We start from the raw sequence: 26,453 nt of genomic DNA, 5'->3' as shown, positions 1-26,453 counted from the left end.
GATTGAATTCTGCTCCTTAGAAATTCTGTATTATACACCTAAATGTGTTCTTTTTTGTCCCTTACAGGTGATATTATACCCAACTTCCAATAGCTCCAAGTCAGCTGAGTTGCACCAAATGATAGTTCCAAAAAATAGCCAGGACTCTGACCTAAAAATCAAGTTGGCAGTACGGATGGATAAACCGCCACATATGAAGCATAGTGGGTGAGTGTGTACTTGAATATGTTTTTCTTCTGAGTTACTGAATTTCATGGTATCACTTTCGTCATTTTCCTCAGAGAAAGTATCAGGCATTCACATGGAGTTCCCCCCCACCAAAATTACATTCATGAAAAGGGTGAAAGTGAAAGTATTAGTTGCTCACTAGTGTCCAGCTCTTTGCCCCCCATGGATTATAACCCACCAGGCTCCTCTGTCCATGAAATTCTCCAGACAAGAATACTAGAATGGGTAGTCACTCCCTTCTCCGGGGGATCTTCCCGATCCAGGGATCGAACCCTGTTGTCCTGCATTGGAGGCAAATTTTTTACCATCTGAACCATCAGGGAAGCCTCAAATTTCATTGTAGGTTAACTTAATTTTTTAAATGTATAGACATTTTTATAGCTAAATATATGAGTATTTAGTTAGTGTAACTGTTTGTGTGCTAACACATTATTGGTACTTGATTACACTGGTATTACACATCATTTACATGGATAAAGAACAATAATGTATGGAGGTAACATTGAAGACATATTTTTCAAAATACAGTAATAGTTAAAACAAGCCTAGCTTTCAGATCACCAGAAATAAACATACATAGACTACTTTAAAGTTAAATGCTGGTTCGGATATAACCCAAGAGACTGTATAAGATTTGCTGGGAAGGGTATGAGTATTCATCCAATATGTGAGTGAGAAACCAGATCAATATGGGAGGAAGCTGATGCTATGGATAACCAGAAGTGCAGGGACTGGACCCTGGGCATTGCCATGGGTCAGTGTCAGCTTGTATCTCTGAGGTTCCTTTTTACCTTGTAGCTGATGAGGATATAGGCCTCAACTCATGAATACAATTCAGTGAGCTTTTTTTTAAACCCAGATTTTTCTCAGATTAATGCCTTATGACTTGCTACAGCCACATTCTAGCCTACGGTGCTAGCCATAATAAACAAATTTAAAAAAAGAAAAAAAAAAGAACGGAATGATTTTCGTTACTGAAGTTTAGCCGCAGGGTACATCATGAGAAGTGCTGGACTGGTTGAAGCACAAGCTGGAACCAAGATTGCCGGGAGAAATATCAATAACCTCAGATATGCAGATGATACCACCCTTGTGGCAGAAAGTGAAGAAGAACTAAAAAGCTTCTTGAAAGAGGAGAGTGAAAAAGTTGGCTTAAATCTCAACATTCAGAAAACTAAGATCATGGCATCCAGTCCCATCACTTCATGGGAAATAGATGGGGAAACAGGGAAAACAGTGAGAGACTTTATTTTCTTGGGCTCCAAAGTCACTGCAGATGGTGACTGCAGCCATGAAATTAAAAGATGCTTGCTCCTTGAAAGAAAACCTGTGACCAACCTAGACAGCATATTAAAAAGCAGAGACATTACTTTGCCAACAAAGGTCCATCTAGTCAAAGCTATGGTTTTTCCAGTAGTCATGTATGGATGTGAGATTTGGGCTATAAAGAAAGCAGAGCACTGAAGAATTGATGACTTTGAACTGTGGTGTTGGAGAAGATTCTTGAGAGTCCCTTGGACTGTGAGGAGATCCAACCAGTCCATCCTAAAGGGAATCAGTCCTGAATATTCATTGGAAGGACTGATGCTGAAGCTGAAACTCCAATACTTTGGCCGCCTGATGCAAAGAACTGATTCATTTGAAAAGACTCTGATGCTGGGAAAGATTGAAGGTGGGAGGAGAAGGGGACAACAGAGGATGAGATGGTTGGATGGCATCATCGACTCAATGGAGATGAGTTTGAGTAAACTCTGGGAGTTGGTGATGGACAGGAAAGCCTGGCATGCTGCAGTTCATGGGGTTGCAAAGAGTCAGACAAGACTGAGCGACTGAACTGAACTGAAAGTTTAGCCACAAACCTAACAGTCTCTGTGTCTTCTTGTACAAAGAGGCAGCTCTGCTAGTTTCTAAATCACTAACATTGTGGCAGAGTTAACTGGTAAGTCAACAAGATAAGGATTCTTCAAATGACCATTAGGGAGAAAAGTTAAACTGAATAGGAGGCAACCCAGAGGTACCTTCTGCAGCTGAGATGAGCCTCTAAGGACCATATGGCTTCCTTGGTTTGAGCAGGCAATAGCGTATGCTTTGCCCAGTCATATTTGGGGAAAAAAGAAATCAGTGGGTAGGCTCTGAGAAAGAAGAATTTGCCTATCCCATAACGTCGTATCTTTAATGCAGTGATACCCAGTGTAACTATGACTCATTATGCAGATAGAGTTCCTGGGTTAAAACCTAGAGCTCTTTCTTCCCCCGTCCATCTACCTGCTCACTGTGATTTACGAAGCAGCTATGGATTGAGCCCTTCCTCTGTGCCAACCAGAGCAAACCTCAGTGAGATACCATCCCAGGCCTGAAGGAACTGACTAGCCAGGGATTCAGGCTTGTAGACAAATAATGATGATTCTGAGTGATAAGCACCGTAAGAGAGGAGTGGGAACTGGTGAAAGTAATACCTGATTCTTGCTGGAGCTGGTCAAAGGAAGTCTCAGAAGACAACTGACTATTGAGATGAAGCTTGAGGCATGAATTCAGCAGGTGGGCCATGAGGAAGAAAGGCAGTCCAGCCACCAGCTATCTGGCATAGGGTGTACATGGGCAGGAGATCTGAAAGGGCTGTTAGCTAACCATGACAATTTTGGTTTAGCTGGAGAGTGCTTAGACTAGAAAGAGTACTACCGTTCTAAAATACTTGCAGAGTAATAGACACTACAGGGAGATATAAAGGAACACATAATGTTCCAAGCCTTATAGTTAATTCCCTACTCTTCTGAATTCAGTCTCTTGATGAATCATGGCACAAGAAATGGGAAACTGGAGACTTCCCTGATGGTCCAGTGGCTAAGACTCTGAGCTCTTAATGCAGGGGGCCCAGGTTCAATCCCTCCTAGATCCCACATGCTGTCACTAAGACCCAGTGCAGCCAAAATAAATTTATATATGTATAAAGAAATGGGAACCTGTGTACTGCTACACCAAGATAGCCCCTGATTTACACATGGGCCGCACCATGGTGAATACCCTTAGAGCCCTCAGATTGTCCCAAGAACCAACACTGAATATGAAGTTGGGCACATGGCAGGTTCTGAAGCCTTCAGCTCCTGTGGAGAGTAAGTTCTGCTCTCTCATCCTTGGCATTTTCTTGCTCTGGAATATTCCAGTCAGGTGAGAAATCCACCTGCCTTTTAAGACTTTATATGTATATTCCCTTTTTACCATTCCTTTGCAATGAAGGAGAATTGGTTCATATCACATCTTTAGAGCCCTCTGGCTAAATTAGGATGCCCAGAATGGCTCTGGAGTTGACTACTGCCCAAGACTATAGATGAAGGAAATGACTAAAGAGAATATACCATAGTCTCTGAATGTAATCTGCAAAACTTAAGAACTGTCGTGACTTACCTTTACTAAGGGCTTTCTTGGTGACGCAGATGGTAAAGAATCTGACCCCAATGTGGGAGACCCAGGTTTGATCCCTGGGTCAGGAAGATCCCTTAGAGAAGGGAATGGCAACCCACTCCAGTATTCTTGCCTGGAAAATTCCATGAACAGAGGAGCCTGGCAGGCTACGGTCCATGGGATTGGAAAAAGTCGGACACGACTGAGCAGCTAACACTTTCACTTCACTCTCACTCTCACACCAGCAAGCATTTCCAGACATTCAGGTAACTGCAGTTTATGGCATGTAAAAAGAAATTCTAGAAACGAAAATATCAGTGATGTTGTTCTGCTAGTTGGTGTGTTATGGAGCATAATTAAGAATATTGTTTTCCTAATAGTTATTAAAAAAAAACTATGTAAGACCATTATTGAACATAATAATAATTATCAACCAGAATTTCATCATTGCTGTAATAGTAATTTATCACACTAGGCAGACCACAGACACCTGTCTAGCTTTTTCAGTGCCTCTGATGTAACAGCTTTAAACAGCTTGACTATCACCCTGTGTTTAAATATATATGGAAAAATATGAATTGACACATAATCGTAGCTATCACAACCATATTCATCTTTCTCTTTGGTGCTTCATAGATGGATTTCACTAAACTTAATTACATTGAAGAAGTGAAAGTCACCCAACCTTTTTCTTTCTAGTGCTCTTTCATATGCCAAAGTGGTATTTTAGGCACATATGGGAGTAGTAGATTAATAGCATTTTGCTTTTGGGCGGGATTACATTTTGTCAATAATTAATCCTATAATGAATGATTAACAGATGAATAATGAATAATTAAAAGAGAGAGTTAAAAAATTTATCTTTACAGTTGTCAAATTAAACAATAAATTGGAGGGTTATGGATTTTTGTGCTTGGAGAGCTTTTCAGAGCTAGACATCTTTGAGCGTTCGTCATAAAATCCTTTTCTCTGTTTTAATGGTATGGGCAACAATTGTCAATTTATCTCTCTTTTATGAACTGTTTTTACATGAATTCTCCTTTATTAATATATGTATATGGCCCTTTATTACCACTATGTAAATATTTTTATTAATGTTATCTTTATTTTATGTGTTCCTGACTACATAAGTTTCTTAGACCCATTTGAACACCTAGTACTTCCCACCGTGTGTAAACCAGCAAAGATAGTAATAGGAATAGTGATGAAAGTGAAAATAGTGTGCCTCCTTAGTGTTTTAAGAAAAAAGTAATGAATATGTTCCTAAGTTAAAGAATTTTAAAGGTTTAGAAGTGATTTAGAGGATAGTGTATAATTTAATGTAAAAGAATACCTAAAATAAATGAAGTAAATGGGGTTTGGACCTCAACTGTTATGTTTTAAAATGATCTTTTTTGAAACAAAAAGAAAAATAAAACCAATCTAAAGCTCGTGTTTCTGGTAATTAATCAGCCCATGTCTATACATTATAGTTTTTTTAACAGGACTGACTGTATGCAAATGAAAATGGATATTTAATTTGAGTAACAAACATCATTATATGACACTTGATAAAATTTGGGTACCTTTATTCTTTGGAGGTATGTCATATAAACTAATTACATAAGCCCTTATATAAATCTGTTAAATGAATTTCAGTCTAGGTTATGAGCGGTTAAATAATTTACATTCCACTATAGAATTTACTTTCCTGCTTTTTTTGGGTGGCCGGAAGACAGAAGTGCTCTTGAACAAATGGATTGTCCTTTAGCATAGCCTAGTGGCTGAGTGATAGTATTAACTTAAATCTGAGAACTGCTATCCTCATTTTTATTAAATCATGTTTTCCTAATTAAAATGTTATTTTTTAGCCATAAGAAAGGCAAAATAAAGTGGAACTAATAAGGCAATGATTATTATGACAAATCGACAACTGAAAAGGAAAAAGAAGAAACTTAAATTGTCACAAATAGGTAGAAGCAGTATGACTAGAATCTACCAAATATCTGCATGATGCTGATTATTTTTTACTATAAAAATAAAAAAAGAAAACTTTGTAAGTATATAACTATAGAATAATTATTTCACAGTTAAAATTAATAAGATAAACTGTCAGCCAAATCACTGCCATATAGATCTCATCATCCTTTGTGTGTAGAGTCATGCTTGACAGTTTGAACATTTATTAAATAAATAGACATTTTGAAATACTTTGAGATTATCACATATAAAACTCCTTAATTTGCATCATAAAGGTATAAAAGGCCCTGTGCCCATCGCTTACTTCAGGGGCAAGACAGCGGGTAAGATTCCAGCAGGACGCACAGGGTAAGCCTGAAGCTGGCTGTGTTGCCGTTTTCCTGTGCTTCCCAGGATAGAGGACCAGCCAGGCATTCAAGGGCCGTGGTGTGGTGCTTACGGAACCTTTCAGTCGTAATGTTCAAGTGTGGCATTTGCTCCTAAAGTGAAATGACTGTACTCTAAGAAAATTGCATTAGTTTTTTATTTAAGGTTTATGATCTTCAAGTAATTTAGGGGACAGTCGAAGACCAAAAGGAGGAAAATCTTATCTTTGTCAAAGTGGCATTTACTTGGAGGGTACCTTATAAAAAAGACAAGTCTGTTTTTTTTTTTTCCCAGGGAAAATTGATTCCTTATTTTAAATTGACCTTTTAGCATGACTTTCTAAATGCTTCTATATGCCCTTGTCTAAAATTTTGACATCTAACCTTCATTCATCTGAATATACACACACACACACATACATATATATATATATATATATATGTCTATTTACATTCTCAGTTCCCAATTTACTACCTCATTCTGGCTTACCCCATTTTCATCGAAGTCTTACTCCTTATAGCCTTGCCAAAACTTCTGACAAAGCGTTTGCTAGATTCTTAATAAATGATTGATCCTTTTTCTAAATATGATTTTTGTAAGAGAAGTCTGTCTGTGGTACATTGATTTAGTCATTGTAGAATGATAAGAGTAAGTCAGACAGCCAACTTTATTTTGCCAACTGCCTTAAAATTCATGTCACTTTATATATACTAATAAAAATCATTGAGCTGTGGTTTTCATTTTAATTAACTAGTGATTAATAAATTATAACATTGGGAACTTTTTCAAACATAGCTTTAATAATTATTAAACTACATGTCTAATTGTTACACGCCTTTGCAAACTTCTCTGATTTCTCCTGTGGCAAATTAGTCTGTAACTTTAAGCTTAAACTGTGCATTTCTATTCAACACAATATTTTTCTGTAGGAGGGTAACATCTTAACATACATTATTTTTTTTCTACTGTTCATGCACCAGATAACTTTTTTTTTTTTTTTTTTTGCTTTTAGACATGCTTGTTTCCCATCTGGGCATCCTAAACAATGGTATTTTAGGTCAAATAACTAAGGGTAGAAGATTAACTCTTTTTTTCATTATTTCAGAAACCACAGATCATATACATTGGTTATCTCAATTAATTTGGGACACTTTTCAAAAAGGTATAGTGAGAACTATTTAGGAATACTATAAAATTTTATAAACAGTGTATATAATTATAATGAAATGGCTTCCTCTTAACTGAAGCCTTGCTATAAAATTTTTGTACAATATACCTGAGACTATGATATGTTTTATTATTTGGATATATCCATAAGTTTGGAAATATTAACACTGAACTAATAAAACAAAAATCTTGAGCTTGCTAAAGGTCTGAGCATTGTGGAAGGTCAAGAAAAATTTGGACATTTAAGGATACTTATTTTTGGTTCTTTTCTCTGATATGTGTAGTTGAACTGTGGCGTAGATGGAGAATGGTACAATAATAGTTATGTAGAATGAAACTAATTTAAGAGCCAAGACACCTGTATTTTGGTCTCAGTTCTGTCACTGACTTTGGGTAAGTCATCGTTTTTGGCCTCGATTTCATCAATTACTGAAGGAGAGTGGGTGAGAAAATGTGAATGGCTCCTTAGACACGTGGAAAATTATAACTCAGTCAGTCATTTCCTCCCCCATGTTTATTACCTCTATAAGAGTATGAATCTCTTTTAGTGTCTTTATTTCATGTATCAGAACTTCTGAAAAAAAGTGTTTTTAACTTTCTTTGACAGTAGATTAGAAGAGCACAAAAGTGAAATTCGCTCAGTCGTGTCCAACTCTTTGCGACCCCATGGACTATACAGGCCATGGAATTCTCCAGGCCAGAATCCTGAGAAGAGCATAGCAGTAGACCAAAAGTCAGAAAATTTTAGTATCAGCTTTGCAGATTTGAGAGCCTTATCCTTTCTACCAGTTAGATTGATCTTTATATTCGTCTTTAACTGCTCCTCCTTCACTCATTGTAGTTAAGCTCCTAGTGTTCCCCACTGATAAATCCATTCCTTCTGCCAACCCCAATGCAGTCTCTCCCCTAACAGCAGCAACAACATAGAAACCTGTTCAGTGACTTTTGTACTGATTTTCTTGTTTTACCTGTTTTCTTTTTTTTTTTTTAATTTTTTTATTAGTTGGAGGCTAATTACTTCACAACATTTCAGTGGGTTTTGTCATACATTGATATGAATCAGCCATGGATTTACACGTATTCCCCATCCCGATCCCCCCTCCCACCTCCCTCTCCACCTGATTCCTCTGGGACTTCCCAGTGCACCAGGCCCGAGCACTTGTCTCATGCATCCCACCTGGGTTAGCGATCTGTTTCACCATAGATAGTATACATGCTGTTCTTTTGAAACATCCCACCCTCACCCACAGAGTTCAAAAGTCTGTTCTGTATTTCTACATCACTCATTATTAGAGAAATGCAAATCAAAACCACAATGAGGTACCATTACACGCCAGTCAGGATGGCTGCTATCCAAAAGTCTACAAGCAATAAATGCTGGAGAGGGTGTGGAGAAAAGGGAACCCTCTTACACTGTTGGTGGGAATGCAAACTAGTACAGCCACTATGGAAAACAGTGTGGAGATTCCTTAAAAAACTGGAAATAGAACTGCCATATGACCCAGCAGTCCCACTTCTGGGCATACACACTGAGGAAACCAGACCTGAAAAAGACACGTGCACCCCAATGTTCATCGCAGCACTGTTTATAATAGCCAGGACATGGAAACAACCTAGATGCCCATCAGCAGATGAATGGATAAGGAAGCTGTGGTACATATACACCATGGAATATTACTCAGCCGTTAAAAAGAATTCATTTGAACCAGTCCTAATGAGATGGATGAAGCTGGAGCCCATTATACAGAGTGAAGTAAGCCAGAAAGATAAAGAACATTACAGCATACTAACACATATATATGGAATTTAGAAAGATGCTAACGATAACCCTATATGCAAAATAGAAAAAGAGACACAGAAATACCTGTTTTCTAACACGTGCAGGAATTAGGAATACAATTTAATGTCTCTACTAAAAAACTTCTAGTGCCTCCCCATTGCCTGTGGAATTAGAGTCACACTTTTAGCCTAGCATTCAAATTCTCCAAAAACCTGGCCCCATCTCATCTTTCCAACTTCTTTTCCTCTCTGTACCCAACACCCCGCACCCCAACTTCAACTAAATCAATCAATTCATGTACCCTGAACAGGCTTTTACTAAGGCAATGCTATTTGGTCCACTTTTTCACTTAACAGAACCTACTAGTCTGATTCGGCATTACACATTTTCCCACGCTAGTACAGGCTTCCCAAGAAAGATAGCTTCTTAATCTAACTTGCCCTTGAGCAGAAACTCAGGTAGTCCACATCACTTCATCTCCATACCTCTGGTTTTGAGGGAATTTCTGAATCCTTTACACCAAGAGATTATAAGCCCAGCTCAGCTCCAGCCTTCTGCTTCATCGGGACCCCTCCCACCGAGTTGAAAATGAAAGTTCCTCAGCCATGTCCAACTCTTTGTGACCCCATGGACTATACAGTCCATGAAATTCTCAAGGCCAGAATACTGAAGTGGGTAGCTGTTCCCTTTTCCAGGGGATCTTCCCAACCCAGGGATCAAACCCAGGACTCCCGCATTGCAGGCGGATTCTTTACCAGCTGAGCTGCCAGGGAAGCCCTCCCACCGGGTTATATCACGGAATCTGAAGTGGGAAGTGGGGCAGAAGCCCTTCTACCCTAGCATGTTCCTTAAGTACAAAGTGTGCCTCTAACTGCCTGCCCTCCTCTCCATTTTCCTTTCAACATAGTCTCCAGGCCCCAGGAGGGTAAGCACCCCTCTTCTAAGTCTGCCTAGGACCAGCCTTACAACCTTATGTAAAACTCTCTAAGTTGGCCATGCCTAAGCTTTGTTACATTGAAGGAGGAGATATATTTAGAAAATTTGTTCTTTGTTTATGTGGTGGGTGGACTACAAAAGTGGACCCAACAAATAGGCTCCCTAAATTCACACCCTTTGCACTGTATCTACATTGTCCCCTCCAACTTTGGGCTTGGTCAGGTGACTCACTTTGGCCCTTGAGACAATAGCACACTTGGCATAAGCAGAGGCTTAAAAAAGCATTTGTGCATTTTGGTTTGAATTTATTAATTTTTTTTTTTCATTTATTTGGCTGCACCAGATCTTAGTTGCAGCATGTGGGATCTAGTTCCCTGATGAGGGATCGAACCTGTGCCCCCTGCATTGGGAGCTCAGAGTCTTAACCACTGGGCCAGCAGGGAAGTCCGCATTTGTGCATTTTTACTTTCTCTCTTCCTCTCTGTCTTCATCATGAGGACACGTGTGAGCTAGACCACTAGAGGAACAGAACTGAATCAACCCAAGTTGTTCTAAGGTCTCAGATATATGAGTGAACCCAGACCAACTAGCCAGCTTGTAAAAACACATGGGTGGGTCATGCTGAGCCCAGATCAGATCAGTAGAATTGCTCAGCTAACTATATGTTCATGAGAAATAATAAATGATTTTTGTTTTAAGTTGCTAAGTTCGAGTGTGGTATATTGCACAGCAAAGGCTAACTGATACTATGCACTGTTGTCTTGCTATAAAATCGTATTCACTTTTTTCCCTGTCTTCTGTTATACATTAGATACACAAACTTGGATTAGTCTTAATTCTTGGCCTGTCCCATATACGACATTAATTATTATATGTAGCATGCAAGTTCAGTTGTGTCTGACTCTTTGCAGCCCCATGGACTGTAGCCCGCCAGACTCCTCTATCCATGGGATTTCCCAGGCAAGAGTACTAGAGTGGGTTGCCATTTCATCCTTCAGGAGATCTTCCCGACCCAGGGACCAAACCCCCGTCTCCTGTGTCTCCTGAATTAGCTGTTGGATTCTTTACCCCTGTGCCACCTGAGAAGCCCTTATATTTAATTATATGTATGCTGTTTCCTGAATATGCTGATCTATAAACATAATTTATCCATTTTATCAAAATAGACCTTTGAGTGATTTCCAGATTTGTCCTATTTCAGACAGTGCTTATTATATCTCCTCTTGCATGTAGGTAGTTTCTCTTGAGTGTGTACCTAAGAGTGAAATTGCTGAATTGATGAGAATATACAGGTTATCTTTACAAGACAATACTACAAGTTTTACCAATAGTTGTACCAGCATATATCTTCTCCAGCTGTATGTGAGGTCCTTTTCTTTTTCCTGGCTTTTATTATTTATACTTACATTTTTATTTGTCTTAAATCTATAGCTTTTTTTGTTGTCTCTGGAGGCAGGGATCCTGGCTCTTCATTACTTTGCCCACGGGATTTAAGTGCTGATAACTGGTTGATTTTATATACTTTCAAGTGAAGATAGAATACAAAATTCCTTCATACTCCTCATCTTTTCACTTCAGTCTCCCAAATTTGTGTCCCAGGTACACTGAACATTCTCTGTTACAGAATTACAGTCATCCACAGTTTTGTTTGTCCCTCCAGCTGAAATTAACTCCTTGTAGAATGGAGTTTATTATTTACCATTGTTTGACCAGCCAGTGAATACATGCTTGATTTCATCAAATCAGTCATTCAGTACAGATTTATTAATTACCATGTGCCAAACACTTTGAATGAAAGAATGAATGAAAGGGTTAAATTTGCTATGAAATTATTGATGCTTAAAAAGAGGTATTAACCAGCACCGAAAGATACATTAGATATAGTAGAAGTAATTACTTCTCCCACTGAAATAGAGTAGCTATTAACCTAATTGCATAGGCTAGAAAATAAAACTGTAAAATGGAAAACTACTTAAGCTGATAAAATATAGTCATACATACAGAATGTAATGGACTACCAGGTGTCAATTGCTTCTTCCATGACTTTACAACCTAATTAAAAGTATATCATAAATAAGTGGTTCACAGAATCCCTTTAACTGGTGGTTTGCAACTGTTTCCAAAACCCTTATATCATAATTCAAAACAGTTTTAAAAATAAGCTCTTTTATTACTCTTTTTTGAAAGTATTGCCCAAATTGGGCGAGTATAGTTTTCATTGGTCAGTCCTGTCAGTGAAAGAATTGATTACTTGAGAACAATGTGTTGACTGAACAATATTGTCCGTGTAGGTAGTAATTGTGAGGACTGTGTGTTTATGACTATTTAGTAAACTAAACAAACATGGCATATTTAAGAAGGATGAGAATGACTCAACCCCTCTTGTAAAATGTGAAAATCTATAGCAGGAAAGTTGATCAAACCTGAGTGATCAGATTTCTAGACTGATGTAGCCTGTGATGACCAAGGCAAAAGAATAAGGATTGGAAATGAGTAAAACTGCTATTTTAAAAAATTGGAAAGTCATGTTACAATTGCAAATATCAGGGCAGAACACATGGATAACTTATCAGGCCCTAACTTGCCTCTTTTTGCATTGGACACAAATATACCTTTTTTATTCAAAGGAAAACATGCTTGCTTGTGTTTAGTCTTTTGCCTTGCCCTTAAGCAAGACACAGTTATGGACATTTGACAGGACCTGCTTACACTTAGCAACACTTGTACTTAGTTATAGACAACCGTATGTTGTTCACTCAGAGGTGTAACCATTAGATTTACTAAGCATATCTGAGAGAGTGACAGTGTTAGGTGTGCTTATAGTGAAATGTATGAATAATTGATGAAACATTTTAAGGCAGAATGAAAACTTCTAAAGGACAATGTAATCCCATAGCAGTACTGCTTCGTTGGAGTGGCTGGAGTGTGCAGCCTGGCTCTAGCCCCATCACAGTATGCTCTTGGTGTAAATTTCTTCCTCCTTGTGCCTCAGTTCTTCACTTGTAAAGTGGAATAGCAATCACCTATTTCACAGGGTTGCTGCAAGGGTTAAATGAGTTAATATCAGTAAAGTGCCAGGCACACAATTGACGTTCAATACATTTTAGCTGTTATCATAAACAGTTAATTCACACTAATTTGCAATTAAATGCCATGGTTTTTTCTTACTGAATGAAAGGTTCTTTAAATTTTATAGTGCTTTACTGTTTTCAAAAGTTTCACATGCATGTGAATACCATGTTTTAATTTTGTGAACTAGTATTACATAATATAAAATTTTAATTTTATGTAACTATTTTCCTATTTCTGTAATAGTACATATTTAATATAAAAATTGGAATTAGAAGAGAATCAAGGACATGAAAGTTACCTCATAAAACCACTTTTTAAAAAATCTTAGGTATAAACACAACATTATAAATCAAACTATACTTCAATAACTTTTTTTAAAACAGTAAAAGAGCTGGGTAGAGAAAAAATCTTAGGTATTTAAAAGTTAAAAATAAAAATGTTTATTCTCTGACCCCACCAGCCATATCAACAATGTTGTGCATGTATCTTTGTTATATTAATATATCCAATTTACCGTCATTTTAGATGTCTCGTATTCCACCACTAATATTTTCTGCCAGCATCAATCACTCTGTGTATTTAGCGTTCTGACTGTTAGAGTCATATCATGAATAAATGGGTTAAAAATTATTCGTTAATTAAAAGTATCCCTATACTTGCATTCCAACAAAATCAATTGGTTATAAGTTATGTAAAATGAAAAATTGAACTTTGTAAGATAGAGCACAAATTGCATTAATGATTGATGGGTAATGAGTGAAATGAAAAATTATTAGGCAAGGAGGAGAAAATGTTTACCCTACTACTGAATATTCAATGAATGTATTATAGCTGAGATCTTGCCTTTAATGTTTCTTATGGTAATTGTCAGAAAGAAGTATGAAGAATCATGGGACCTTAATAATATGCCTTGCCATTTTAATTGCCAAGAGAAGCAAGAGAATCTTAATTGCCAGGGGACACATTACTAATTAAAGTGTCATTCTACATTCATTCTGAAATAATTAGTTTGAGTATTTATAAGAGCTGAGATATAAATTTAGTTCCAAATTCAAGAGCATACCCACAGCAGACTTTGTTAGAGTGATCTGTGGTTAGGGAAGGTTAACAATCATAAAATTTGAAATGTTTCTTTAATTTGGCACAAGTTTGTTTTTTATTGGATTGATTATTGAACTTTAACACAGTTTATAATATTTTTAAGCTTAGCATGTTTTATAAATTGCTATAATGCTAAGTTGAGCTCCTAAATTGCTTTCAGGTTTCTTGATGTTTTTTTGTTTGTTTGTTTCGGCATTTATCGCCTTTTGGGGAAAATCTTCAGTAAATAGTGATGTCAGTATTATATGAATTACATGATCTGTTAACACTTCATTCACTTCAGTTCAGTTGCTCAGTCGTGTCTGACTCTTTGCGACCCCATGGACTGCAGCACGCGAGGCCTTCCTGTTCCATCACCAACTCCAGGAGTTTACTCAAACTCATTTCTGTTGAGTTGGTGATGCCATCCAGCCATCTCATCCTCTGTCGTCCCCTTCTCCTCCTGCCTTCAATCTTTCCCAGCATCAGGGTCTTTTCCAATGAGTCAGTTCTTTGCATCAGGTGGCCAAAGTATCAACTTGTAAATGTCATATTCAGTGGACTCTTAAAAATCTAGATTACATCTAAAAATTTTCTGGTTAAAATAAATTCACCTAAAAGGACATGTACTTGAGAAGAGTTTAAACGATTATTTATGTCTCTAGAATTTGAGGTGCAGAAATTTGCATACTCATATCCTCATTTCATTGTACACCATGAGCAGCTGTTTTAGTTTTTGGCCCTGGTGTCTTCTGTGCCTACCTGCATAGGTGTCCATTCTATATTAGTGTACCTTTGAATGTTGGGTAATTTTATAAAATACATTTTGTGTATGTATGTGTTTTAAATTTATATATTTTGTGCTAAAGATATTCAACTTCTTATGTTTTCATTAAACACTAAGTATTTTAAGAGCTAGTACACATGATTAAGTTTATATTCTCCTAGCTCACTGCTTCTTGATATTGTGTACATTCCATAGTATTTATTACATTTTACTTATGCAGTTCTCTTATGATGACCAACCAAAACTGTCTCCAGTCCATCACCATACACAGTGCCCCACTGATTGTCCTTGTTCATGTCCGCTAGTAGGCCTGTGTCAGAATTTCTCTACCATATGTAATGAAGAATCAGACATACACATTCTTAATTTCGTTAAGTATTCCAGGATTGCTTTCTAGAGTATTTGTCTCTGTCTAGATTATTTGTCTATGCTTATCCCGTAAACTTACCTTTCAGATTTTTGTTTTTTCTGATTAGCGGGCAGGGGTGTTTCATTTGATTAATAAGTCTGAGTATCTTTTCCCACATGTTTTTGTTAGTTAGGTTCCTGCTTTGTGATTCATATGTTCATCTCCTTTGCCAAGTTGAATTTCTAACTTGCTTTCAGATTTCTGGAGTATTCATGTGTTTTCTTTATTTTTGTTTCAGCATTTATCACAATTTGGGGACCACGTGTGACTTTTGAGCACTTAAAAAATGCAACCATATAATTTTTATCAATTTAAGTAGCCACATTTATCTTCTGTAGATAACTTGAAGATAATCTTCTGGTGGTTTTGCTATTCCAGATATCATCTCCATCTCTTACCTGCTGAATAACCTGGTTGAACAGAAAGGCCTGGTATTTAAATCCATCCATTTTCTTCTTATATTTGTGCTTTGTGTGTTCATGTGTGTTAGTCACTCAGTCATGTCCAACTCTTTGCAACACCATGGACTGTAGCCCACCAGGCTCCTCTGTCCATGGAATTCTCCAGGCAAGAATACTGGAGTAGATTGCCATTTCCTTCTCCAGGGGATCTTCCAGGGATCAAACCTGGGTCTGTGGCATGGCATGTAGATTCTTTACTATCTGAGCCACCAGGGAAGTCCATATCTGTGCTTCGGAGTCATTTAAAAGGTATCCTTTACCCCTAAATCATAGAAATAATCTCCTTTATTTTCTTCTTTTAGACTTACAGATTTATACCTTTAGGTCTTTAACCCACCTAGAGCTCCCGTTTAGATAGGTTGTAATAAGGAAAGCCTCCAACTTTGTTTTTTCAACAAGTAAGTTTTTTCACAGTATTGTGTGAAAAGCAGCCCATCATTTTACCTTCGCTTTTGTGGTATAGAGGTAGAGTACTCATCAGTTCTTTTTCTAACAGTTTATTGTGTCTTTTTTTTTTTTTTTTTCCTGTAGGTGATTGTGTCGTCTGCAAATAATGGTAGTTTTTTTTTGCTATCTTTGCTCTCTTCTTTTCTGTCTTATACAATGGGCCTAGGCCTTGAATGCTGTTATTTAGGAATGACAGGCTTGCCTTTTCTCAGTTTGAGAAGAACTAAATCTGTATTAGCATTCTCCAGAGAAAAAGAACCAGTAGGAGATTTGTCATAAGAAGTTGGCTCATGTGATTATGGAAACTAGAAATTCCAAAGTCTGCAGAATCAACATCCCAAAGACTAGAAGCCGCTGTACAACCAGAAAGAGCCAGTGTCCCTGTCTGAAAGTGTTCCAGTCTGAAGGCTGTCAGACGGGAGAATTCTCTCTCGCTCAGGAGGGTTAGCATTTTCTTCTAACCAGGTCTTCAACTAATTGGATGAAGCCTACCCACATTAAGGAAGGCAGTCTAGTCAGCCTGCTGATTTAAATGTTACTCTTATCCAAAAATATCCTCACAGAAACACCTAAAATAATGTTTGACCAAATATCTAGGCACTCCATGGCCCAGAGTGTGAAACATGAAACAAAACATGAAATGATTAAGTCAAACAGAAGTGTGAAATGATTAAGCATAAGGTCATGAAGAGTGAAATAGTCAGGATTAGTGGAATCAAGGTAGCATGCCCTACAGAAAGAAATGCAGAATCTTTTTTTTTGTGATGCTGAGCTCTCAGAATGTATCTGCAGGCCTGATTCAGCTCATCAGGCCACGATTGTTGGGTCTCTTGGCTACAGAAATGATCCCTTCACCGTTCCTAACTGTTGAGGCTTTGCTGGTTGCTGCATACTCAGAAACAGCATTTGTTTACTTTCTTAATGAGTTAGGGACCTTACACAGTCACATATTTTGAAACTGATTTTAAGAGAATGAAGGGAATTAAAAATTAATGCACTTTTCTTTTTTTAAACCTCCTCCACATATTCTTTTAAAATGATGACATCTCCATTGAAGTACACTGCCATTATTCTGCCATCTAATCAAATATCTTTTTCTTTGTCTCCTCTGATTATCTGACATTAAAGTTTTAGAGGTATATGGCCTTGCTAGTTCTTGAATAACCAATTTGCAAATTCTCAATATTAGGAGTCTTGATTTAGGACATAATTCAGCATCAGCCTGGTATTTATTCATCCTCTCAGGATTGTGTCAGTCTATGAGCTTGGCATGGTGAATATCTTAATAAGTAAATTCTAAGCCTGTGTCTTTGTTGTAAATTATATTAAAAAAGCAAATCGTTTAGCCAAGTGAATCTATTTGGCCCCTCTGTGTGGTTACTTTGTTAAAACAGGTTTAGATAGCATGTTGAGAAGGCTTTGTTGAAATAGGCTTTACATATTAAAAGCTTTGAATACTCTTAGTTCAAGGAATTTACCTTAGTACAAAAGCAAATTGTTTTGATTGTTTAAAATGTAATATGAGGAAACAAAATTGCTCATGTTAAAGTGCTCTAGAGTTTAGATAAAAATCAAAACAATCCTTTTTAAAGAATTCAGGTACGATGAATAGAATTTAGATCACCAAATATTCACACTCCTAAATCAGCGGCAAATTAGATAACACACAGGGCTGGAGATGTGAATATTATATAATGAAGATAATAAAGGAGTTGAATGTGATGTGCCTTGGGTGCATGTTAGTAGCTAATTCCAGTATGAATGGTCGGCAATCATTTGCTGGTTGAGGTGCATGTGTTCAGCTAAATGGAAGTCTTGGGCGTTCTCTCATACACCACATTATTTGTAATTGAACACCTGATTTCTATCATGCAACAAATTAACATCTGCACTGGATCAGTCTTTTATGCATATGGATACACTGATTAGAATTTTGCAGATAGTCAGATACTTGAAACCAAAATGACAACGTTGTGAAACACTTCCAGCCATAATTTTTGATTACATGTTGAGAATCGTTTAATTACCTGACTCCATTTAATTAGCCCTTCTACTTAGGTCAACTGCTTTTTTTATTAACATGACATGTTAGCAGTTTGTTAATTGGCATGAAATAACATGGGGCTTTAGGGGTATTTCATATGAGAAATACATGTACTTAAGGAAGCCAGGGGAAATGCGAAGAGGTAAATGTGTGCGTTAGCCCCCTTAGAGCATGTACCCATCATGCCACCAAACCTGTATTCATCCTTCTTTGGGTTTCTGTCCTTCTGTTAGGCAGAATGAATTTACATGAGCAGTTTATAAAAATATGAGACTGTGGATATACATTTGAAATAGAAGGTGCTTTTCTGAAATCAAGAGAATGATGAAAAGTGAAGAGACAGAGTTACACGTCTATATAAATAAATGCTAATAAGTGAGAGGAAGATAGGCAGAAAGATACATGCATGTAAGAAAATTATTAAGATGTAACATCAATCCTTTAAGCCAGCACACCCCAGCCTTTTTGGCACCAGGGGCCAGTTTTCATGGAAGACTGTTTTTCTTCAGACCAGGGTCAGGGGAGTGGTTTCACGATGATACAAGCACATTCCATTTATTGTGGATTTTATTATTATTGTATCAGCTCCACCTCAGATTATCAGCCATTAGATCCCAGAGGTTGGGGACCCCTGCTTTAAGCCACAAGTAATTTTAACCTATCAGCAGTATCCTTTTCATGGCATTGACTAAGGCCTCTTTATTTATTGGTTTCATATGTACCCACTGAAGTAAAAAAATACAATGCTGTTGATCTTTAAATTAATTATAGTGCTACAAATTTCTATGGAGTGTCTGTAAAGATACTATCAATTACACGTAGGAAGAAAGCTGCATTTTCTTCCAAAGAATTTCTCCAGGATGTGCTATGCATAGTTGTGTTGGATAGGCAGGTGGTTAGCCAGAGCCCCTTTAACCACCTAGCGTTATATTCAATCATTTAAATACATGTATTTTCTTTTTAAACCTTAAGTGAATGCTTATTGCCTTCCGTCACAAGTTGGAGGAGCTATATGATAATGAGAATGGAGAGCAGAGAATAATGCTGGTACTTCTGTTATTTCTCTACATCCTACTTGATTCTAAATAGGTTTTTGTGGTTATTTCCTGCCAGCATAGAATTTAAGAACTAAGAGATTTGGGGATTACTTGACCAGTATTAGCGTTTTATAAATGAAACACTGAAAATGTGAGTGGTAAGCCTTTTTAAAGTGCATGTGGGTATGCATTCCATTAGCCTGTACTGAGTGTATCCTAGGAGAAACACTAGGTTGGGCCTTCTGGAAAATAAAAAGATAAAGTTAGGTAATACCCTTCCTGGTGGCTTGGACAGTAAAGAATCTGCCTGCAACGCAGGAGACCTGGGTTTGTTCCATGGGTTGGGAAGATGCCCTGGAGGAGGGCATGGCAACCCACTGCAGTATTCTTGCCTGGAGAATCCCCAAGGACCGAGGAGCCTGGTGGGCTACAGTCCATGGGGTCTCAAAGAATCGGGCAGGACTGTGCAACTAAGCGCATAGAGCCCCACTCCCTCCCAGGGAAGAATTGTTGTTTTCCTTTCCTGTGAGTAACATTTTTATCCACTTGGGGGCACTGTGATCCAATTTAAGAGGAAAAGGGGAAAATGTGATTTTGTTAGGTTTATTTCAGTTAGAAAATGTGTTCCTAGTGCTACTATAAGGAAACCGTAACCATTATATACTTTTATGTAAAGTACCTTTTTAAATATACAGCTGGAGGTGGCTGCAGTTTTTGTTCAAGTTTCAGAATAGGTGTGGATTACCCGGTGGTTAATGTGTGTTGTTTGTATGAGAACCATCAGCCTCACCTGAGAACTTGTAGAAACAGGTTTTCAGGCCAACTGCACTAGGTCAGAAACGTGGAGTGTGGGACCCAGCCGTGTGTGTTTTCACAAGCTCTCTATGCTGATTTTGTTGCTTGCTAATAACATTCAAGAAGCACTGAATTAGAGTAAGTGGTTTTTTTATATACTTTAAAATTGTGTTAAAAATTATTATGTTGAAAATTAACTTATCAGATAAGTTTGAAATGTTGTGAAAATGTGTTTCTTAGGAAAGGTTTCTCTCCTATAACAATAAATAATTCTAAAGAATTAAATTTATTTTTCATTCATGATTATACAGCTGGATCCATATGAATCAGAACAGTTAGTAGATTAGCCACTTTCGTCCACCCAGAAAAGGAACCCAATTTTAATCAATCGTTTTATAATATATATTATGTAGAGAAATAGGGCAATTAATGGAATTTCTCAAATTTAACTTCTAGGTCAGTTAACATGACCTAGATTTTAACATAATACTGCTAATAGTATTTCTTTACATCTTTATAGCATCTTTGTCTTTATTATAAAAGCTATTATATCTCTTGGGTTTGTTTGGGTCATTTGATCCTCAAGTAACCCTTTCAGGCAATCAAGAAGCCAGTCATTAGCTCTGTTTATAGTTAGGAAGAACTGAGGCTCGAGACCAGTTTCAGAATTCTTATCTAAGTGTTACGTTAGTGTAGGGACACTATGCTAATTCTGTTTGTAAAAAGCTGATTTTGTTCCTCTGTCTCGGAGAGTTAGTGGAAGCTGCCTGGAGAGAACAGCTCTGCCCTTTAAAGAAAAACTCCAAACCTCCAGTGGTTTAGGAAGGAAGGAGAACCTTCTGGAGATAGGTGACTGGACTGTGAGGTCAGAACCAAGTTTTCCCCTCTTGGGGGGATTCCCTTCCATCCTCCCTCCGTGCTGCACTGGACCTCAGACGTGACCTCCTGCATCTCATTCTCTTTCTCTTCTGTAATAGGCTCTTCTTCCTACTTTCTCTTTGGTCAGCTAGAGTAGGGCAGAACTTCTGCCCTACTTGATGCTAAGGGAGAACAAATAAGAAGGAAATCACAGAAAATACAAGAAGGTACCCAGAAAGCTTGCTTTGATTCTGTGGATTCTGACCTGTTTATCTGCTGTCCTGGGACACCAGGGGGTCTCTCCAGAAAGCTGGCTTGAGTTAGATGGCGTCTCATCATGGTCTCCTGCTCATCTGCCCTTAGTCTTTTCTCCATATCAAAGTAATACATGTAAAATACAAAGCCTGCCGTTCATACCCAGTCCAGCAACTTGGACAGAATGTACTTCACCCCGTGTACAAGGACTGGCCTTGAGATTACTCTTCGGGGCTCAAGACCACCTTCTCCATGAGAGGTTAAACCTTAAATGAAGAGAAGCATTTCATGTATATGGACGCTGGGGCCTGTTCTCTCACAATTCACTACAACTGTGAAGTGAATCTTGTAACAAAGTTAAAGTATATTCAGTGAGTGTTGCTAATTGAAACTTAAAGGTGGTGCTTAATATATAGTTTCTATAGTATTGAAAGAATCAGAAATTGGTTATAAACTGTGTGTTTCCTGTAGTTCGTAGCAATAACTCTACCTACCTAATAGGATCATTAATGAGTATTAATCAAAGTGATATATGTAAAATGCAAAGCATGGTGACTGGAATTCAGTAAATCCCCTAAAATAAAATATAACCTGTTATAAACAAAACAATCATGAAATGCAATGGGAGTTGTTACTTGATTCGAAGGATCTCAGTGGAGGATGTGTGCAATGACAGAATATGTTCTGAGGTACTATTATAATCTGTTATTTTACTTGCTTTTTCCTGGTTTTTGGTTTTGATTTTTTTTTTCTTAATTTCAGGTTGATTGAAAAGGTTAACCTGAATGCTAGCAAAATTAACTTATTTAAGCCTTTTAAAATTTCGGACTTTATTAAATCGCCTTAATGTTACTAGAATTCTGTATTTCTCTTTAGAGTTTCATAAATACATTTAAATTTTATTTGATGATCAAGGATCATGTATTTACCTGTGGTCATCTACCTGAGACTCTCTGAGTTATAGGAACCCCCATGGTAGTTCATGTTCACTTTTCATTGTATTTTCTACCTTTTATTAATGTTTATATCTTCTGTCCTAAACAGACATATCTTCTGTCCTAAAATGCACAAAAATATTAAATCTGTTATTCCTAAGGAATACCAACTCCAGCATATGTCTTCAGTCTCTGCAGTGAGGGGCTATTTTTTGTCTATTTCCTCTAATTACAGAGAGAGAGGGAGAGAGAAGGGCTTCTCATAAATCAAAAATTATTTGGATTCTAATCAATTACAGTTACAGAGTAATTTATGTTAACTTTTTAATAATCTATGCATCCCACTAAAAAGCAGATATATATGTGCCTGCAACTGAATCATATCCCACATCCAGAGATGTAATTATGATACAGACCTTCAAACAAGATTCTCATTTCTTTCACTAGGAAAAAAAAATAGCCTGCCTTCTTAATTGAAAATGAACAGATCTTAAGTTTTTCTGCTTTAGATGGTGCCATCATACAGAGAATGGGGGAAAAAGCTGTTTAGAAATCATGATCTTCTGTGTAGTGATTTTTTTTTACACTCCATTTTATTATGATTGTGGTTATGTATTAATACCCAGAGATACCTTTAGAATGGTTTCGATTCTTTATAATAATCTTGATATTCTACAAATTGATTTGTCAATTGTAGTCTTTATTCTGTAGCTGTATGGCTAAGTGGGAGAGAACCTCTGCTTATATTCATTTAAAATTAGATGTTTGTATACTTTTTAAATAAATAGTAAAAGGGTTATATAATCTCCTTTCTCCATCTGTGTTTCTCCCACATCTACTTTTGCCTATGGATGAATAGCTGTCAAAATAAGATGGGACTATTGAATTACTTGAACTAATGTGTATTTGTGTTATTCTACGGGGAAAAGTACTGATTTCCTGTACTGACACGTGCAAGAAAGAAAAGGACCAGATTTTGTTCCAGTGTTGCATTTTAGAGGGAAGTACTTCACGAAGTACCTTTGGAAATGGTGTTCAAGTTGTCATTTGACAAAAATAGTAATATATTTCTCCAGTAGATGGCGCAAGCATCCCCCCAGAAAAGAACTATTTTTATCTGTTGAATAGAATACTTGATAATAAAGGTAGCATTATTTAAGTAATACTAAGTAATCTTCAAGACATTTTTTTAATTGTAAGAAAATTTTAGAAAGTGAAGTAGTAGTTCATTTTGGACATATCAAACTTGTCAAGACATTTTATCAAATTAACATAGAAAAACTTTAATGTTTAGCACTATATGAATAATCAAAGATGTCACTAAGGTCAGTTTGAACCAAAAATATCTGAGACTTTCAATTCTGAATATGTTTTGTAAATGTCAAAGGTGTTTTTTGTTTTCTTTTTTTCTCCTATTGACTGTCTCGATTTCATTTCTCTTTGTATCCTGCATTCACAGGCAAAAACATTGCCTAAGAATAAGCAAGTAAAGAAACAAATGGAATTATTAGTCTTTAAGTTAAGGGAGAAGGAGAAACATTTTACAAGAGTATCCCAATGAATCCCAACCTGATTGTACATGGCCTTCTTATTACTGTTGCCTTTCTTTTGTTATTCATGCTGCTCCAAATAGATGCAAGTGAGAAACTGAACATCAAAATGTACTTTTTCATAGTAGTCCAGAGTTTTTTAGCAGGTGGATAAGTGGCAATTTCTTAATAACCTAAGGAATTAAGTAGTTGGGAAACATAATACATGTACTCTACAGAAATATTGCTTTTATCTCACAAATAAGAACTAGGTGTTTTGTCGTAACTTGTGTGATATCATAGTTATCCTTCATTGTAGGAAAATATATTTGTAAATTTTTGTGCCACTCTTTAAGTTTTTTTCTTAAAGTGGGAAAAACTGAAAAATCCATAGCCACTTTCCCAAAGCTTTCCAAAGAGTCCTTTAAAAAGTTAAATTGAAATATTTTCCAGTCTACACTACTACTTCTATAATAATGATGATGTCTTGATTTCCATTGTGCTTTGTAATTTCAAAAGTCCCTTTGCATACATCATTTAACTAGATATTGGTAATGATACCACCTGTTTTAATCAGGGCAAACATTGCATTTCTGTTTTACAGTGAAAAAATAGTGAAGAGTACACCAGACACATAATAGTTAAAAGTTAAAGAGACTCATTTTTCCCTCTCACGCTGTCTTGCTCTGGTGTTCTTCTGTATCTCATTATTTTAACTCTTTCATCTCTAGTTTATAAAAGCTCTTATTCCGTGCCCCTATTATTTCCTTCCATGCAGAGGAATATCCATGACAGTAATACTCCTGGCTTCTCTCTACCCCCTTTTTTTTTTTTGATACATCTAATTAATTAGTTTGAGAGCAGAGCCTGGGCATACATAGTTCAGCTCTTTCCATTGGGAACTGTCGGGGGCAGGATCTCCACGTGGACAGATTTGGCCTGACCAGCACTGCCTGTGACAGCGTGGGGAAAGTATGTCTGATATAATACCGAACCTCATAAGGGAGCCCACCTTTACAGAAATGAGCCAGATTCTTCAGTGTTTGTCAGTGAGAAGGTCCTCTTTTAGCCTCCTCTTAACAGCTCTTTTGTCTTTAGCCAGTTTGTTCAAAACTCAGGCGACTAAATTACTGAGCCTTCTCAAAGACCCCACCCATGTTTATATATCAGAAACTTAAAATCTGTGTATATTAGTGGTAGTTAGAAATCTGGTGATATTTTGAGATCTTTGGGCAGAATGTATTTATTGAGTTTTAACTAAAAGGTTCCTGTGATACTGTGACCTAGAAGCCCTAGGAGTCCTGTTGAGGAATGATGGGCTTTTTGGACGAGCTGGGACTCCTGCACCTTTGTGCCTGCCTCTCCAAGAGTCACTCCGCTTTCCTTTATGTTCTGAGCTCCTATGTTAAGTTAAATATCAGGGTGAAATCCTGCTGCTAAAATGCTGAATACTCTTGATTAAATAAATATAAAACCACCCACTTTCTGGAAGATCCAAAGTCTTCCTAAGACTTTTTCTTTTACCTCAGTATATACTACATAAATTTTTGCTGGAAATTTACTTTCTTTATTAGGTTCTTATCATCATTCCTAATGGCAAGACTATAAGTAGCTGTTTAGTCATTTCAAAACCGTTAATGAAATATCTGCGGTATACAGTCATGGTGCTGTGACGGGGTGGTGAGTGGTAACGGATGTGGTCCTTACCCTCACGGAGCTTACTGTGTTGCGCTGGAAATAGACTTTCGTCCACGGTGCCGTGTGCCATGGCAGAGCCGTGGAAGGAATGTCTACATCTCACCTAATCCATGTAAGAAGGCATCTGACCTCATTAGGGACGTCAGGGAGAGCTTCTCTGAGAAAGTGATAGTTGAACTCTGAGGAATGAGAAGAGATTGGAAACCTGAGAGGCAGGAATGAAATGAATTTAAATTGCTGGAAACGGATGAGATTGTAAGATGTGTGGGACTGATGGGGTAAGAGAGCCAACGTACAGACAAGCAGAGGAGCAGTGATAAGGCAGAGTACTGGCACAAAGGAGTGAGTGGTGTCTCCAGAAAAGCCAAGAAAAGTATGAGAGGATCTCAGCCCAGGAATGTTCCAGACGTGAGCGATCATAGGAATGTTCCAGACGTGAGCGATCATGGAAATGTCTGCACCCAGCTAATCAGTCCAGAATTCAAGAGCAGGGTATCAGAGAAAGATGAGCTAGAACAAGAGCAGAGCTGGATCCTCAGCCTAGAGTATTGGGTGACATCAACACGACCATGTAAGCTCCAGGGAACAGGGCAGGGACAGTGATGCTGAGGCCAGAGTACAAGGTTGAGCTGTCAGGACAGCGAAGGGGTCTCAGTGCTCAGTCCAAGTCTTGACCCAGAGCTCACAGTCCTCCTTGATGGCAGGTGAGACTGGTCACAAAAGACAGAAGGGACGCCCAAAGTGACACAGTTTAGGTAGAACAAGACTGTTGGGGCATGTGAGTGTCAGGAGGCATTCAAATACCCTTGCAAATAACTGATGTGAAGATAAGTTACTTTAAAAATGGATATAGACAGTATGTCTTCTAAATTTTTAAAGCCCTGCAAAAATGTCCTCATTAACCAAGACCGGAGAATAATATTATAGAAGCAGAGACCTTTCAGGAATCAAACAGAACATGGTGATTATGACCCAAATTTTACAGAAAACTTTTTGTTTCCAAATAACAAATATTTATAGATTCTAAGTAAGACAGTATTAGAAGTGAAGAGGATATTTTTAATCATGATTAGGGTATTAGTTAATTCCAAACAGAGTGCAAAAACTGAGTTATAAGATTGTAATGTTTAAAGACACTAGTCATTAAAAAAAAAAAAAAGACACTAGTCATCTAGTCTAATTTCCCAAAGTGTGCACTGGAGAACATGACT

At 37.4% G+C, this 26,453-nt stretch overlaps 1 protein-coding gene across 7 annotated transcripts in view; it reads left to right on the top strand.

Annotated features, from left to right (window-relative positions):
• CADPS2 (calcium dependent secretion activator 2) overlaps window positions 1–26,453 on the top strand; it is a 555,077-nt gene that overhangs the window by 319,240 nt on the left and 209,384 nt on the right. For all 7 annotated transcript variants that reach the window (XM_061165698.1, XM_061165697.1, XM_061165696.1 and 4 more), the window contains exon 8: window positions 68–207. In XM_061165698.1, coding sequence (XP_061021681.1) covers window positions 68–207 — 140 coding nt within the window. The remainder of the gene's footprint in view (window positions 1–67; window positions 208–26,453) is intronic.

This window comes from Dama dama, chromosome 18 (assembly GCF_033118175.1).
Source record: "Dama dama isolate Ldn47 chromosome 18, ASM3311817v1, whole genome shotgun sequence".
In the NCBI taxonomy this organism is placed as follows: Eukaryota; Metazoa; Chordata; class Mammalia; order Artiodactyla; family Cervidae; genus Dama; species Dama dama.
The sequence above is the reverse complement of the archived record's forward strand: the minus strand, read 5'-3'. Positions and strand labels throughout refer to the sequence as shown.